At 43.8% G+C, this 15,916-nt stretch overlaps 1 protein-coding gene across 17 annotated transcripts in view; it reads right to left on the bottom strand.

The window, feature by feature from the left end:
• ppfia1 (PTPRF interacting protein alpha 1) overlaps window positions 1-15,916 on the bottom strand; it is a 45,860-nt gene that overhangs the window by 13,251 nt on the left and 16,693 nt on the right. For 6 of the 17 annotated variants that reach the window (XM_017304065.1, XM_017304066.1, XM_017304064.1 and 3 more), the window contains exons 6-23: window positions 15,192-15,293; window positions 13,967-14,194; window positions 13,746-13,892; window positions 13,252-13,386; window positions 10,220-10,303; window positions 9,518-9,649; window positions 7,888-7,950; window positions 7,725-7,804; window positions 7,028-7,178; window positions 6,842-6,847; window positions 6,437-6,657; window positions 5,549-5,789; window positions 4,206-4,235; window positions 2,834-2,958; window positions 2,580-2,752; window positions 1,899-1,992; window positions 1,554-1,565; window positions 774-855 (exon numbers count right to left, since the gene is read on the bottom strand). In XM_017304065.1, coding sequence (XP_017159554.1) covers window positions 774-855; window positions 1,554-1,565; window positions 1,899-1,992; window positions 2,580-2,752; window positions 2,834-2,958; window positions 4,206-4,235; window positions 5,549-5,789; window positions 6,437-6,657; window positions 6,842-6,847; window positions 7,028-7,178; window positions 7,725-7,804; window positions 7,888-7,950; window positions 9,518-9,649; window positions 10,220-10,303; window positions 13,252-13,386; window positions 13,746-13,892; window positions 13,967-14,194; window positions 15,192-15,293 — 2,106 coding nt within the window. The remainder of the gene's footprint in view (window positions 1-773; window positions 856-1,553; window positions 1,566-1,898; window positions 1,993-2,579; window positions 2,753-2,833; window positions 2,959-4,205; window positions 4,236-5,548; window positions 5,790-6,436; window positions 6,658-6,841; window positions 6,848-7,027; window positions 7,179-7,724; window positions 7,805-7,887; window positions 7,951-9,517; window positions 9,650-10,219; window positions 10,304-13,251; window positions 13,387-13,745; window positions 13,893-13,966; window positions 14,195-15,191; window positions 15,294-15,916) is intronic. The other 11 variants (XM_017304069.1, XM_017304068.1, XM_017304072.1 and 8 more) reach the window with 4 other exon arrangements.

The following is a 15,916-nucleotide window of genomic DNA, read 5'->3' as shown; positions in this document are numbered from 1 at the left end:
ACATGTCATAACACCTGTCATAAACATGTCATAACATCTGTCATACACATGTCATAACACCTGTCATAAACATGAATAAGCCTTCGTAAATATTTATGACTGTTGTCATAAAGAGTCATTTGGTAAATCATGACACTTTTAATACAAAGTTGACATTATTGAAAATGTTTTATGACAACTTGACATTAACCAATAAATCATTATTGATGTTATAAAAGTATTAAAAATTAGGTAACTTTATGTTATTATAGGTAAAGTTTAAACAGTAATGATTTATTGGTTGATGTCAAGTTGTCAAAGACATTTTCAATAATGTCAAATTTGTATTAAAAGTGTCATAATTTACCAAATGACTCTTTATGACAACAGTCATAAATATTGATGAAGGCTTATTCATGTTTATGACAGGTGTTATGACATGTTTATGACGGTGTGATGACATGTTTATAACGGTGTGATGACATGTTTATAACGGTGTGATGACAGTCTTATTCACCCCCTTCAAATAAAGTGTTACTGAATGTGATTTTATTATTATAGTTTTCCTTCAGTTCTATTTATGTACAAGTATTAAATCCTAATTTAAAAGGCAAAATGGCCCTAATTTTTATCTGCTACTCCAGGGACACGCCCTAAATCTGACCTCCTCCACGTGTTTCGAACATGGAAACTCTCTGATGAGAGTCACAAGTTTCATCTACAAAGATAACAGATAACAGTTTGCCCTGAAACTTTACAAACTAGTTTCAGAGGCTTCATTTTGATTTTCCTACCTCTAACCAAGCCACCACGGTGGGTCCGTCCCACTGGGCGAACGGCAGGCCCTGCCTGCGAGCCTCTTCCAGTAACTCATGCCTGTCACACAAAAACAATCAAGTTAACAACCAATTTATATTCCTGCAGACAAACTGAAAGCCTTTAGTATTTCCAACATGCAGTCAGTCATGTTCACAGCTGAAATCCCAAAAACTGTCAGCGACATGCACACTCAGAACCAAGAGCAGGAGTTTGAGAGGAAACAGAAAAGGAAACCTGGGAGGAGTTCTGGAAAACCCTGCTACAACAAACACCCACTGCAGGGTTTCACGTTTTAACGCTAGTTCTGCTAGCCGCTGTCGCTAACTGGGAACAGAGCTTCATCAGACAGGCCAATCACAAAACAGGTTGAGAATAAATCTGACATGCACCTGTAATCACCTGTCAGAGGCCTGAACTGTTGCTACAAGACTCGGCTTATATAGTTAACCACTAGATGGGGCTGCAGCATCGACAAATTTAAACCAGAATAAATCCAACAATAAAATAAAATCACACAAAAATCCAATATTTCAATCAGAACTTTGAGCTCTGGGAGGTGGAAATGTTCTCCCAGTGAAAAGCAGCAAACACACATTCCTGTTAGTGAAGCTCCTCTGTGGAAGGCAGGTAGAGAGCAGCATGGAAAACCAACAGGCATTCAAAAGGGACAGCTGTGTGGGGTCCTGGAGAGTTACTGGTTGGGGAAGAGTGAAGCCAAGAATGGGAGGAAGACGAGGCAACGTGAAGCGACTTACCCGGTCTTTGGACTACTCATGGAATGAGAGGAGGATGGTGGAAAAGAGGAGGAGGAGGGTGGGCAAACAAAACAGAAAACAATGAACTGATGCCAAATCATGGAAGCAACAACATTTATGGTGCCTGTGGTGTGCCTGCTCAGAAATCACAACAAAAGGAAAACAGTGAATTATTCTAGGTGCTGGCTGTGATGAAGCAAGTGGGTGTGGAGTGGAAGGAGTGAGTCAGTGGGTGGGCAGCGTGAAGCAGCATGAAACTGAACACACTGCTCATGATGTTGTGCATTAGTGGTGTCCTGCGCAGCAGAACGGTGCGTTTTAGACAGCAGGAAGCAGATAACTCACTTCTTCTGGAGCTTCCTGTTCTTCTCAGAAGGACCTCCCAACGTTCCCATTCCCAGACCGTCCTTTGGAGATCCGTCTGCATCAGGGGTGCCAGCTACAAACACACAACCCACGCTGGGATCAGATCCACTGATCCAAACTCTGGGATCTTTCTGATAAATACTCCGGGTGGTTTTAACGTCATGTATTAACGTCAAGAGATGGGACTGGAGTTTGGGACTCGAGTCGAACCTGGACTGGCATTCAAAAGACTTCAGACTCGACTCGCGACTTAAAACTTGTAAAAAAATCTTTTACTTTAATGTTTTTTGTGTTTTCTTGACAATGTCCTCTCTGTCCTGCGCCACTGAACCGCCATCTTGGTAGGCAAGCGAAGCGTAAAGCATAGATGAACCATGGCTTCCAGTACTCAACAACTGAATAACATTCTAAATGTACTTATACAGTTAATTAGATAGAGAATGAGTTTTAAGCTTATGGCTTGTTTGTTGTTGTCATAGCAACTCCACAGCATCTGTCATGACAGTTACGGATACCTACCAAGATGGCTGCCGGCCACAAAGTTCCTGGAAGTATGACGTCACATGGGAAATGTGTATTGCCTTTTCATTCATATCAACGTGAGACATATTTTAAACTAAACCAATGAAATAAATGATAAGTAAAAATGAAGAGCTGGACCTTGGCTCGGTGAGTCCTTCCCAGGACCGCTGGGCCGGCCCTTCTCCTTCTTCCCAAACAGGCGTCCGATGGAGGACTTGATGCTCTTCTTCTTGGCTGCTTTGTTGAGCGAGTCCTGGCTGCTGTTGCTGCTGCTGGGGTTGCTGCCCTGGCCGTCCTGCAGGCCTCCCAGCCTTCAGGTACCAGATGGAGCCGTTTCAAAACCAAACAGCAGAAACAGGACAGTGACGGTCAGAAATCAGATAAACTCCTACCCTCTAATGTCTCTGATGTCTTCATGGCTGGAAGCGTGTCCCAGCTCCCTGTTCAGGCGCATGGAGCGCGGCGTGGTGGGCGGGGACGTCTCACACCTGATGGTGGCCTTGTCGTCCTGCGAAGACTGAGACGGAGCAGAGAGACGAGTGATGCTGCAACAGTTTGAGGTGAAACAAAAGGTTCAGGTACTGGTGACCCGTCCACTGCTGTCACAGAACAGAAACATCAGCCGGATCACAAAGCAGAACCCTGAACAGCTGGGACAGAAATGAAAAGAAACATTTCATTTTTACTTTACGGCAGAAGTTCCAGTTATTTCCATTAATCTACTTGATTTAACAGACTGATGCAGCTGATTGCTACATGCAACATTAATGTATTCAATTCAAAAATATTTTATTAATCCCAGAGGGAAATTAAATGGTCCAACTCAGGGGTGGGCCATCCCTGGTCCTGGAGGGCCGGTGTCCTGCAGCTCTTAACGTCTCCCTGGTCAAACAGCTGGATCTCCTCCAGGTTCTCCAGAGTCCTGCTAACGACCTCATTATTTGACTCAGGTGTGTTGAAGTTGAGACATCTAAAAGTTGCAGGAGACCCTCCAGGCCTGGAGCTGCCCACCCCTGGTCTACTCATGTTTCCTCAAAAAGTTGTCATGTGAACTGATTGCTGTGGGAAGGGATGATCTCCTGTAGCAGTCTATATCACTGCAGCTCTGAAGAAGCCTCTGACTGAAGACATTATGTTGTTGCGTCACAGTATGATGATGTTGTTTGTACGCAATTCTCTCCATTTTGTGAGGAGTCCTTCTTTGCACACCGACCTCTGCAGGTTCCCAGGTGTAAACCACCTTGTTGCTATGGATACGAATAACAACAAAATGCCCAACCAGCTGTATAGAAACCAAAAGCAGTCACCTCCCAACCCCCAAAAAAGCAATGTTTCAGCCTGAAACGGAGGAATAAAGTTTTTAAAAATAAAATTTATGCAGTTTTCCAAATCTATTAGGATGGGAAGGACTTTAGGGATAATAATGAGCTAAAATATAAATCTATAACCACAGCACTTAAACCAGACGTAAAGGGAGGGAGACACCGGGCAGCAGTGGAAGGATCTCTGACTAAAACAGAGTTTAGCATCTTGCATAATATGGACTTTCATTCCTGCACCTAAACTTTTAACAGACTTCCTGTTGAAACGTGAAAATAAACAAAACAAAACAAAACAATAAAGGACTCAAATTATAAGTGAAGGAAAAATAAAAGCCAACTTATTAGTGAAACGTTTGGCAGACAGAACAGGACTACAGATGAAGATGGGTGTTCAGGGTGTTTGGGGTGTGGGGCGGTCCTGTAAAGCAGCTTTCTATTTTACCTTCCTGCGATGCTTCCGCAGGTCACTAGGCTGAAGCGTGGCAGAAAAAGGAGAGGAGAAGAGCAGTTAGTGAGCAGCAGATCAGAGCCGGACTGAGCCACACTTACAAACAGGAAACCAGAAGAACACAGTATTTTAATCTGATCAGTGTAAAACACACAACTCGATACGATCAGAAGCTGTTTTACTGTTTCACCACTTATGTTAAAAGAAACTCTGCAGAAGCAGCACTGCACACAGTTAGAGGACAGTAGCAAACCACGCCGGAGGACGATGGGTGCAGCCGACTTCATCTAGTTGTTATTCAATCTAAAACAACAGTATGACGGGGTTAGCTGTGAAAAAGCAAGAGAGCAGAGAATAGCTCCTAAATTTACGACTCGTCGCCGCTGCAGTAATACTTTCCCCTCGCAAAGGAGAGAAAAAAAAAGAAACATGGGAGGATTTATTCCCTCCTACATTCCTCACAAACCTGGCATTAGAAGAGCAAATAAGCCACAAGCGTGCCACATTTCTGAGCCCCCCGGAGAAAAATACCTAATCACTCATTTCCTCCGCCCGGCCGGGCTGAGCGACTGATTACCAGCTATAAAAGGGAAACAGGAAGAGGAAAAATTCACTTAATGAGCAAAAATTTTCCCTTTCTTCCAGCCGTCCGTCAGTCAGGAATTAGTCCCGACTATCAGTGGCTTTCATTAAAACAAGAAATCATCCAAAGATGAAGAGACGCTCTAAAACAGACGCAACTAAAACACTTTATTCTTCAAAGCTTTTTGCTTTGGAATGGTTTTCCAGAAACACACGCGCCGTCAGAGCGGAGTCAATCTGCCTGCAGCTGCGTGTTTTGATCTGAAACTCTGCAGCGTGGAAGGAGCGAAAACTGAAGCTAACCGAAGCACAGCCAGGTGTTTCAGGTTTCTTCTTGGTACCGCTTCATTTCCACACAACTCAAAGCTAATAAAACCTTCTCCAGAGGTGCAGAGTGAGGCAGGACTTTCAAAAACTCACACTTTCTGTTTGGCGCATCAACAAATGCAAACAAAAGTGCAACATTCCACAGATTCCAGGTTTTCCAGCAGCTCAGAAGGGAGAGGAAGTGACAGGCTGCACCCACCCAGGAGGATGATCCTCTGCAGGTACCTGGAAGTACGGGGCATAGCTACAGGCCTGAGGGGGAGGGCTGAAGCCCGCAGCACCATACGGCAGGTAAGTTAGTGTCTGCTGGGACAGGGAGCTCTGGATGATGTAAGGCTCATAGCAATAGTGCTACAGGCAGAGGCACAAACGGTTATTAACTGTCTACAGCTATCAGAATGCTTTGATGTGTAACTGGGTGACATTACCAGGGTCATGACCCCCATGCGGTCCAGTTCCCTGTTGGGGCTGCGGGGAATGCGTCTGGGGGTGGACTGGCCCGAGTTGGGCGGCGATCCGTCCAGCGATGAGCCGCCGCACAGAGACGGCGGGATGGAGCTGAGCGAGCGGAAACGCCCCCCAAGGCCGCCGTCGTTGCCGACGCCGCCGACGCGGCCTTCGATCTCCTCCGCTCGGATCGCCGTGCTCTCCTTCTCCTCTTGGATCATCCTGCCGGGTGAAAGGAAGGAAATGTTGGCTTAATATTCCAGGAACGGTGGAAAACCAGTTCTAGTTTCACTTTAAAACAGTTATTGTTCTAATTCACAAACACTTGTTGCTGCTCTGCTGCACAACATTCCACACAAAACAAAGAAAAACATTAAAATTTGCTGATTAATGCAACAAAATGTGAGCATAAAAACTTTTGCATGGAATGCGGCTATATTACTAAAAATTACTAAACACTATGATGCTACATAAAATGATTTAAAACAAAAACACAACATGAAATTAAATAATATTACATGTAACATATAAATGCAGGAGAAAATAAGACAAAATATAATGTATAAAATAATAAAATAGTAAATGCAAACATTAAATATAAAATAATGAAAACATTATAATAAAAACATACAAAATAAAATGTTGTACGATGAAGAAAAAAAATTCAATGACAATTAATAACATAAAATAAATATAACAAAAAACAACGTTATAATATGAAATAATAGAATAATAAAATATAATATAAAAATAAACAATATGAAACAAAATAACTTAAATGATGAAGCTGCAAGATGCAGGAAGTGAAAACTTTAACTCAGTTTGACTTCAGCAGGACATAAAAAGGAGCCATAACTCAGGTTAATGACCTGATTTCATTGTTGATGGCGTCCAGCTGCTCCTGCAGCATCAAGGCGAGCGTCTGGGCGTCGGCCTGTCCCGGGGACAGCAGGTCCACCGAGCTGAAGATGGTCTCCCGATCCTCCTCCAGGTCCGACGCGTCCATGTCGGTGTCGAAGGCCTGGGCCACGTTAGCCAGGACGTTAGCCTGCTGCATGCGCTCCCACTCCTGCTCGTTCAGCGTCTGCACCTGCAGTCAGGACACACACACACACACACACACACACGCACACACACACACACACACAGAGCAGGGGGCGTGACGTTTGGGACGGCAGCACAGTTTCAAAACTACAGGACAGAGGTCAAAGGTCAAACAGGCTGGTGAGTTTTAGTCTCAAACGCAGACGGCGTTGCCAAGCAGACTGACTTACATGTCGCTGAAGTCCACAGATGGAGCAAACAAAAAGAAGCAGAAAAGAAGAGAATCGTCAGAAAAAGTTGGAGCATCGCAGAAACAGGAAGAGTGGAAAGATAAGTCAGAGGCTGCGGAGAGCGAAACGGGTCTTAATCTGTTCTGGTTCGGCTGCTTACAGTCACAGCAGAGGAGAGCAGCTCACCTTGGACGGCTCGTCCCGCAGCGCCGCCACGCGGCCCTTCTGAGGCCGTCTCAGAACCAGAGCGCTGCCGTAATGATCCGAGTTGCTGTCCATCATGGAGGACGCCGACACGGGGTACCTGAAGTCAGGAGTGCTGCCCAGCTGAGAGCGCCTGGTGGGGGGGAGTCCAGAGCTCAGAGAGTCAGCATTGTGTGCACATAGAGAAATCTTACAGCACAATCAAGTAACTATGTTAACTTCAGATGTTATAAAATGCTGTATAAATCAAATTGGGCCACTGTCTCTTTAAAAACTCCTGCTCTTTATGAAGCTCCGCCTTCAGGAAGTCATCCATCATGGCTCCTCTATTAACCCTTTGACCAGATTTTTACCCGCGTTGCTGTGAGAGGCAGTTCCTATCAGGAGCTCAGCAGCTCCACCAGCTGTTTGCTAATTGCTGCTGGCTAGTCTGGAGGAGCTGAGAGGGGGAAGCTTGGAAACTGCAGCTCTGAGGAGGAGCCAGGTCCAATTCTGTGTTTTGGTTCTGAACGGTTGTCATGGAGATTAAAGGATTTCTCATGTGTGTAAGAACAAAGGCAACACTCCAGGTATGTTTTTGAAGGAATAGCATTACAACATGAAGTCGATTATACATAACACTGCCCCTGTGAACCAAACAGCAGACAGCGGTGTCCATGGTAACGGCTGGGATGTTTACCCGTGCAGTAAGGAGTTACTCCGGCTCCTGCCCTGCTCACTCTCTGCCCTCATGGTCTCGATCTGGATCAGGAGTTGCTCCTGCATGAACAAACGAGGATGTTAAAACCCAACAAAACACGGACGTTTAACGTAAAACGTCGACGCAGGAGGCATTTCTTCACCTTCTCATGGTGGGACTCCTCAATCAGCTTCTTGGTGTGCTCCAGTTCTCTGATCAGGGCGTTCTGAACGGAGAGGGGAGAAACGGGTCACACGTCATGTTCCTGCGTCAACAGATAAACGATCCAACGAGCTCCCAAATGCAGAAAGAATCGTATTAGTTTGAAATTCCCTTTTACAGGATTCAGAACAATTCAAGCAAACATTTCCAGCACAGCGATTTGGAAATAAAAAGCAATACAAATGAACCAAAAAAGAGTTTCAATTCAAAATTCTGTATTATTTGTTGCTGTTATTAATATTATATTTGTGATGGTATTCTACTTTCTACAGCAGGGACGTGATAAACTAAAATATAACAACATTTTCCGTGTTAAAATATTTCTCCCTCACACACTTTATACGCGTGACTGGTCCGAGAACAAAAAGCTAATTTAACAAAAGTGCAACAATTTAACAACAAAATAAAATACAACAAGCTCAAAAACTCCCTGTGCCTTTAGCAATAATAAATATTCACTGAAACAATTAAACAAACCTAGTTAAGGTTGAGGACCTTCCTGTCCTAAATTCTAAAACAAAAAAAAATCATAAAGAAAATGTCTAAAAAATATCCTGGCATTTAAATAATAACAATTATGACTTAAAATAAGAACATTTAAGTCAGATTAACACTACTTTTTATTAGGTGTATGAAAATATCTTTAGGCTTTAAACAGGTATTAGATTTCTTACTAAAATATGCAGATTGAATATCAAGCATTTCAAGGACTGATGGCAGAACCAGAACCAAACGAGGAGAAGCAGCATTCAGTTTCTACGCACCACAGATTTGGAACAAACTTCCAGAAAACTGTAAAACAGATGAAACACTGAGTGCCTTTAATTCTCTACTTAAAACCCACCTGGTTAGTTGCTTATGGCTAAATTAGGGTTAGAGTGCAGGTTTTAATGTCTTTGATGTTTATAATGTTTTTATCTTTACTTTTTAATTTCTTTTTATTTCTCTTTGTCACTGTTTACGTTTTAATGATGTAAAGCCCCCCGGAAAACGTCCCAGTTAAACGACGTTTAACTAAAGTCCTACAGGGTTTAGAGTCCCAGTTGACAGAGTTTCAACTACAAACCTAGAGGTTGGAGTCCTTGTCAAATGGTGTTTTTGACTAAAGTCCCAGAGGGTTAGAGTCCCAGTTAAACAACGTTTAACTGAAGTCCTAAAAGGGGTTTTAATGTTTCTTTTTTTAAATCTCTCTCTCTTTCTCTGTTTATTCAATGTCACATGCTGTTTATATTTTAATTATGCAAAGCACTGTGAAATGCCTTGCTGCTGAAATGTTCTATACAAATAAAATGTGATTGATTGAAGGACTCAAGCACTTCCAAGCCTTGAAAATATCCCATTGAAATTGAAGCATTTTCAAGGATTCCAGGCACCTGTATGAACTCTGCTTTAACCCTGGAAAGAAACACTTTTCCTCCTAAGGACAGACTTTCCTGGTCAACAATCTCTCCAGGATGTCTTAAGCGACTCATTTCCTGTCCAGCCTCTGATCACACAATGCACTTTGCTGATTGAACTGAAGAAATGGGAGTAAACTGCGTGTTGGTGGCTGTAGGTCAGGTAGTGATCACCTTGTCCTCCAGAGCAGACATCCTCTCTTTGAGGTGCAGCTGCAGCCTCTCGTTGGACTCGGACAGCAGCTTGTCCACCGTCTCAGACAGACGTCTGTTGTGCTCTTCGTTCATCTTCTCTCGCTGCCTCGCCTGCAAATATTCCCAACAGGTTTCTGTCATGTCTGCACTGTAATCTGTAACCTATATTGTCTTATGCTTCAGTACAAATGCTACATTTTGAACACCAGAACATTCTCTTAGTGATATTTTCAGATATCTGTTTATCTCTTAATACTTTGCTTTTATCTGATGGTCTGTCATTTTACTGTTTCTATGAATAGGAGCTGCCACACCATCTTCCTAACCTAGATCCATCCATCTAGATTTTGTTGTGGGACAAAACTAACAGTTTAGCTGTTAGCTACTGCCAGCAGCTTTCTAAACAACCTCTCATTAATTTCAAATGAACCACAGAGTATTTATATCATAGCTTAACTTTTATATAATTTACTATTTCTATGAACATAACCTCTAAATTTAAGATGAAATAATTAAATTGTGTTTTAGCACCAAGTAAACTTTTACTGTGACAGTGAGGAACCTTTTGTGTTCAGAGCTACAATGTAAACACTTGAAACGTATAAAAACATCATGAAGCAGCAGCAGCAGGAACAAACCATGAAAATGTAACTCAGACTGCAGCATGTAAAGTTTTCCCACCCTGAGCAGCTCCTGGTTCTTCTCCTCCAGCTGCGCCTCCATCTGTCTCAGCCGCTCCTCCACGTTGCCATGGCGCTCCTCTGCCTGAAAACGGACAAAGAGTCAAAACTCCCATCCAATGACTGATCCCCATCCCAGAGAAGGCCTTACAGACACGACCCAATGACCCTCTGAAGGACGGACTCATCAGCATAAACAGAAAGAAACAAAAAGAAATCATCTTTCATTCTGAGGTCAACTCATAAAGAAAACCATTTGGTAACCAGGTTAGTGAACAGGCTGAGTTAATGATGGATCCCAGAGTTAAACCCACCAGACCCCACAATTCATCCATAACTAATCCAAGGAGAGAGTTTGGTTTAACAAACTGGGTCATGTGACCATTAAGAGTTTCCACCTGGTTAAGCTCAGAGTAAAGGAGGCCGGTCCATAAAACTGGTCTACCTTGGTCTGGGTCTCAGAGCCACAGTCATCGGACTGAGGGTTGGACATGAGGACGGCGGCAGCAGCATGTCCACCCCACAGACCAGCAGGACACAGACAGGAAGAAGACATGTTTGTTTAACTCCAGGAAACAGAAGAACATCGATGATTAACCGGGCGGCCTGACGTCGTGTTTGCACTTTCACATCCAGAACCGGAGACGAGCCGGTCCAACATGAGGACGACTCAGAGCTGCGCTTGGCGTTTACACCAGGTTTGGACATGTCCAAGCCGTCTTCCTCTGSCATGTTTTATACATGCGCTTTAAGCTGCAGCCACAGAGGAAGCGACTCCTGCCTCATTAAATATGCATGGAGGAAATGGGTTGGATGGCAAACAACCAGACCTGGTAGTTAGAAAACCTCCAACCTTCAATAGGCTTTAAAAAACCCAAAAGACAAATTCTCCTTCCTGCAAGTCAAAGTGAACTGATCCATCAGGATAAAAACTAAAATTATTCTGTTTGTTGATCTGCAGTTGAAGGAAGAACAAACTAAAAAAACAAAACTAAATCACACTCATTATAAATATTAGGTCCACCAATGCTGAAGCACTACATCATCACAGTATTTTATACGTTTATCCAACCAGGTTAAACCAGATCCAGATCTCCTTTCTGCTACTTGGTTAGCAGAGGTAAGTGCTAAAAGCGCAATAACACAGTATTTAAATTTATTTATGTCATGTTTTTCATGCATTTATTTAATTAATAACCGTTTCCTTGCAGCAGGAAGGTTCTGGGTTCGATTCCCAGGATGGGGTCATTCTGCACGGAGTCTGCATGTTCTCCCTGTGCATGGTGGGTTCTGTCCGGGTTCTCCCACAGTCCAAACACATCACCGGGTTCAACGAAATGGAGTTTTCTTTTTTGTTTTGTATTGTTTTGATAAAGAATACAATACTTTTTATAAATATTTATATGCATTACATATTTTGCCCTGCAGCAAGAAGGTTCTGGGTTCGATTCCCTGTCTTTCTGCATGGAGTCTCCATGTTCTCCCTGTGCATGGTGGGTTTTCTCCAGGTACGCCGATTTCCTCCCACAGTCCAAAAACATGACTGTCAGGTTAATTGGCCTCTCCAAATTGTCCCTAGGTGTGAGAGTGTATGTGTGTGTTGCCCTGCGACAGACTGGTGACCTGTCCAGGTGACCCCGCCTCTCGCCCGAAACATCTCGCTGGAGAGGCATCAGCTCCTCCTGACCCACTGAGGGACAAGGGTGTAAAATGGACGGATATTTCATTAACACCGCTGGTAGTTTGTTTATGTAAATCCTGTATTCTTCTGTACATCTCATGTGTTTGTTGGTTGCATATTTGCCATTTGCTCAAAGTTTTTAGAAAAAAAATGAAAAGTGAGACGAGGAAATGGAACTGCTGAGTAAGCAGTCTTCACCCACTTCAAAATAAGAGCATGAACATCGAATTACTTGAAAAATTCTTAACAGTTGAAAACCAAAACTTCAACATAGATGTCAAACTTTATTCAGCTAAAAGTTTACAAAACAGCGTAAAAAATGATCATTTAGAAATTATTTCCCTAAAATGAATTTAGTGGAAGCTAAATGTGCTAAACCTTCAAAATGCTCTGATGCTGCAGCATCAGCTGATGTGTCCACAGCTGTTGATCTGGAATGAGTCACAGCTGGTTTTAATGTTTCAGCAGCAGGCAAGAAAGGATTTCTGATGTGAACACTGACCAGCAACAATTAGTTTTCACTCTGCATTAAGCAGCAAAGTTTCACCTGAACAGATTTACAGAAGCTGAATCAGTTTTAAACCAGGTTCTAGTGCCATGTAAATAATTACACAGCATGTTCAACACTGTAGGCCAGCATGTCACATAAAGAGAGTATTATTTTCTGCTTTTCTGCTTTGATAAAGGTTACAGATTCCTGTCCTCTGAGGTTCCAGGCCGGGAGCAGCAGAGCTTCTCCAAGACAAAGAGTCCAACTATAAATGGATAAAAACAGGAGCAGGTTTCTAAAAATAGATCTCTGGATGTTTGGATCTTCCTCAGCAGGGAGGCCATGGATGTCATCCTGATGGGAAACTATAATAATCCTGGTCAGATTATGAATTATGAACTCACTCAGCATCCTGGCTGAAGCCTGAGCTGATTCCTGTCTCCTACAGCTCCAACAGAAGAGCACTGCAGGTAGCGTCATCCAGGTGAAGTGAGTCACAGACGAGTCCAGATGTCTGGACCATAAATGTGCATTTACCAATGATGGATGCTACATTAGCAGCTAGTTAGCGGTAGCCTCAACTTCCTCAAGTAACACATTAAAACGTCTTTGTGCGACTCAAACTTTTGACAGAAAAAAATAAACTACATAGAATAAACGATATGAAAYAATCCTGCCATGACAAAATGTAAGACTTGTGATTAACATATTTAAGGCCAACTCGCGTTTTGTTTTATGAATTTCAGTCATTTCAAGGCCTTAATTTTGGATACGTGGATTTAATGCTTTCTAAGGCTTTCTAAGGCCGTGCCGACACCCTGATCCACACCACGAAGCCCGGGGCGTTGGCAGGTTTTCGTACCTTGGTGAGGGCAGCGACCCTCTGGGCCAACTCAGCCTCCACCTCAGGCAGAGTCTCCGCCTTGCGGATGGTCTGCTGCAGCTTCTGCTCGGCCAGCTCCAGCTTCTCCTGCAGCTGACGGTTTCTTTCCTCGGACTGAAAGAGGAAAGAAGTCATTAGCAAACATAATGGCGACTCGTCTGCGTTACGCTGCGGCCTCGGCGGTCGGCTCCACGACGTGAAAAGAATGAGAAGAGAAAGAGTGACTGGCATGAGGAGACAAAGGGAGACAGGATGAAGAGATGGGAGAAGGAGGGGAGAGCAGGAAGGGAAAAACAGAGCATTCAAAGTGGCACAAAAACAGACAAAAAGCAGAAGAAAAGAGGAGGAAGACGTCTCTGTCTCCAGTGACTGCATGTAAAGAAGCCACCCAGTGTTTCAGGGTCTTCCATTCAGCAGGAACACAGCGAGGATTCACTGGTAGCAGCGGCCGTGTGCAGCCATGCAGGCCCTACCTGTCTGTACAGGGAGTCCTTGTTGGCCACTTCATTCTCCAGCTTGTCGTTCAGGTCGTGGACGGACGTGGCCTCCCGCTGAGCGGCGAGGTAGCGCTTCTCCAGGGTGGTGATCCTCTCCTCCATGTCCTCCTTCTGAGCCATGGACTAGCAGACAGACATCTGATCAGAGCTCTGAGCGCCACCAGCCGGTTCTGCTGGGCTCTGGCGGCTCCGCTCACCTCTCTGAGGTCCCGCTGCAGCCTGGTGTTCATGTCTTCAGACTTTATGACGTCCTTCCTCGCCGTGTCCAGGTCCTCCTCCAGCTCATTGATGCGTGATGCCATGGCGACCATGCGCTCCTTCATCTGGCCCAGATCAGCCGTCTGACGGTCCACCACCTCCTGCAGCTCACCGACCTTCTCGAACCCGGACTCTTCTTCCTGACTCAACGAGCCGTCCGAGGACCGCTGTGAGGTCACCAATCAGGAAAAACATTTATCAAACATGCAGTGTGATAAATCTTAATACGACCAAAACAAACATGCTAGCCTAGCGCTAACAGGAGAAATGGCTAAATGGTCTTTAGTTAAAAACAAAAGAGAAATCCTCCATTTTGTTTCCATTTGGTGAAGAAGGAAGTTGCTCTCAGTGTCTTCAGAGGTTTTTGTGTCGTTTCCTTCAGTGGTTCTTGGAGCAGCGCCCCCACAGGCCAGGAGGGGAAGAACCACAGCAGCTGGAAACAGTTTTTGTCCCCCATCAAACCAAGTTAATCGAACTATAAGTGGGGAAAACATCCTAAATCATCCATCACAGAAGCTCTCGCTACCATCCTCCATCTACTCCACCTCTTTCTGCACCACCCGTTTCAACGACTCTCTCCAATGTTAATTTTCCACATATGCTAATTTTAATCATTTTTGAGGTTGACCAAACCCTCTACAGTCACCATGTTATAATGAGAAGCACAAAGTCTCCAAGTGTGGGATGTGCAGCCACATTCAAGCAGCACAAGCCGTCAGCATGATTCACTGCGTTTCTGTTTGATGTGCTCGGATCATTGTTCGCTGGCAGACGGCTTTAAACTCCCTCATGATTTATTCTTCCTCTTCCTGGTCGCTGCTGTTAAACTGCATAATTGAACTTGTAGAGTTGGTTGAGCATTTAGTTGAGTAACCAAGTCGACCCCATGTGTCTCTGATGAATCCCAGCCACATTGAAGTCTGGATACTTTAATGTTTAAGTGGTGGAACTTGGTAGAAACTTTTAACCAAGTTAATCGAAACTACATGTTGACAAATTCAGCAACATTTCCAAATCAAAAACCTTTTTTACTGCTAAATGATTGAATTAATGGACATCTGAGCTCAACAACAAAGATGTTTATAGTTTTAACTTGTTCTTCAGCATCTGAAGAAGCTGAGCGCTGATTGTGTAAAGCAACCAAAGCCCGGTGGGTTTCCTCACCTTGCCGTTGGTGCTGGGCGTGTTTTCAGACGTGTGGTTGACTTCGCTTGTTCCGTCTGCCAGGCCTCGTTTCTGGCCGCTCTGTTCCCTGAGGTAAGCAAGCTGCACAACCACAACATGCAGTCAGGTGATCAACACATGCAGATTTGCATTTAACAATTCTGATTTATTTATTTAAGGATTAGGCATCTCCTAATTTTTCAAATTAAGAGAGGAAAACAAAGCAGAGATGTGCTAAAAGTGTGAACAGATAAATGAAAGGGCAGCACAGCAGGTTAAAACAGGATTAACTGTTTAAAGAAACTGTGATGTTACTACTTTGAATAGTCAGGAATGGTTGTCCAGGTTTCCTGAAAGACTTTAAAAAAGCTCCTTTTTGACGACTCAAAGGAAAGAAGTGATGTTATTAGCAGTTTTACTGATGGATCAGATTCATGTCTGCTTCCTGCTTAACACCCCAAATTCAAAAAGAGACAAACTTCAGGTTATATCCCAGATCTGAACAGAACTTCACTGCACACTTTTCTATGGCTAAACTCACAGCAGGCAGGCAGATGTGACCCAAAGCCACTTTCCGGAACTCATATCTGACTTTTTCACAACAATTACAGTATTTTCATCCAAAAAACATGATCTGAGCCACTTCCATGTGGAACCGATTGTATCAGATAGTTTTCAAACAAACAGAGCATCGCAGCGGCCATCTTTACTACTACAAACAGAGC

This window comes from Poecilia reticulata, linkage group LG3 (assembly GCF_000633615.1).
Source record: "Poecilia reticulata strain Guanapo linkage group LG3, Guppy_female_1.0+MT, whole genome shotgun sequence".
Lineage (NCBI taxonomy): Eukaryota > Metazoa > Chordata > Actinopteri > Cyprinodontiformes > Poeciliidae > Poecilia > Poecilia reticulata.
This window is presented reverse-complemented; position numbering and strand designations above follow the sequence as displayed.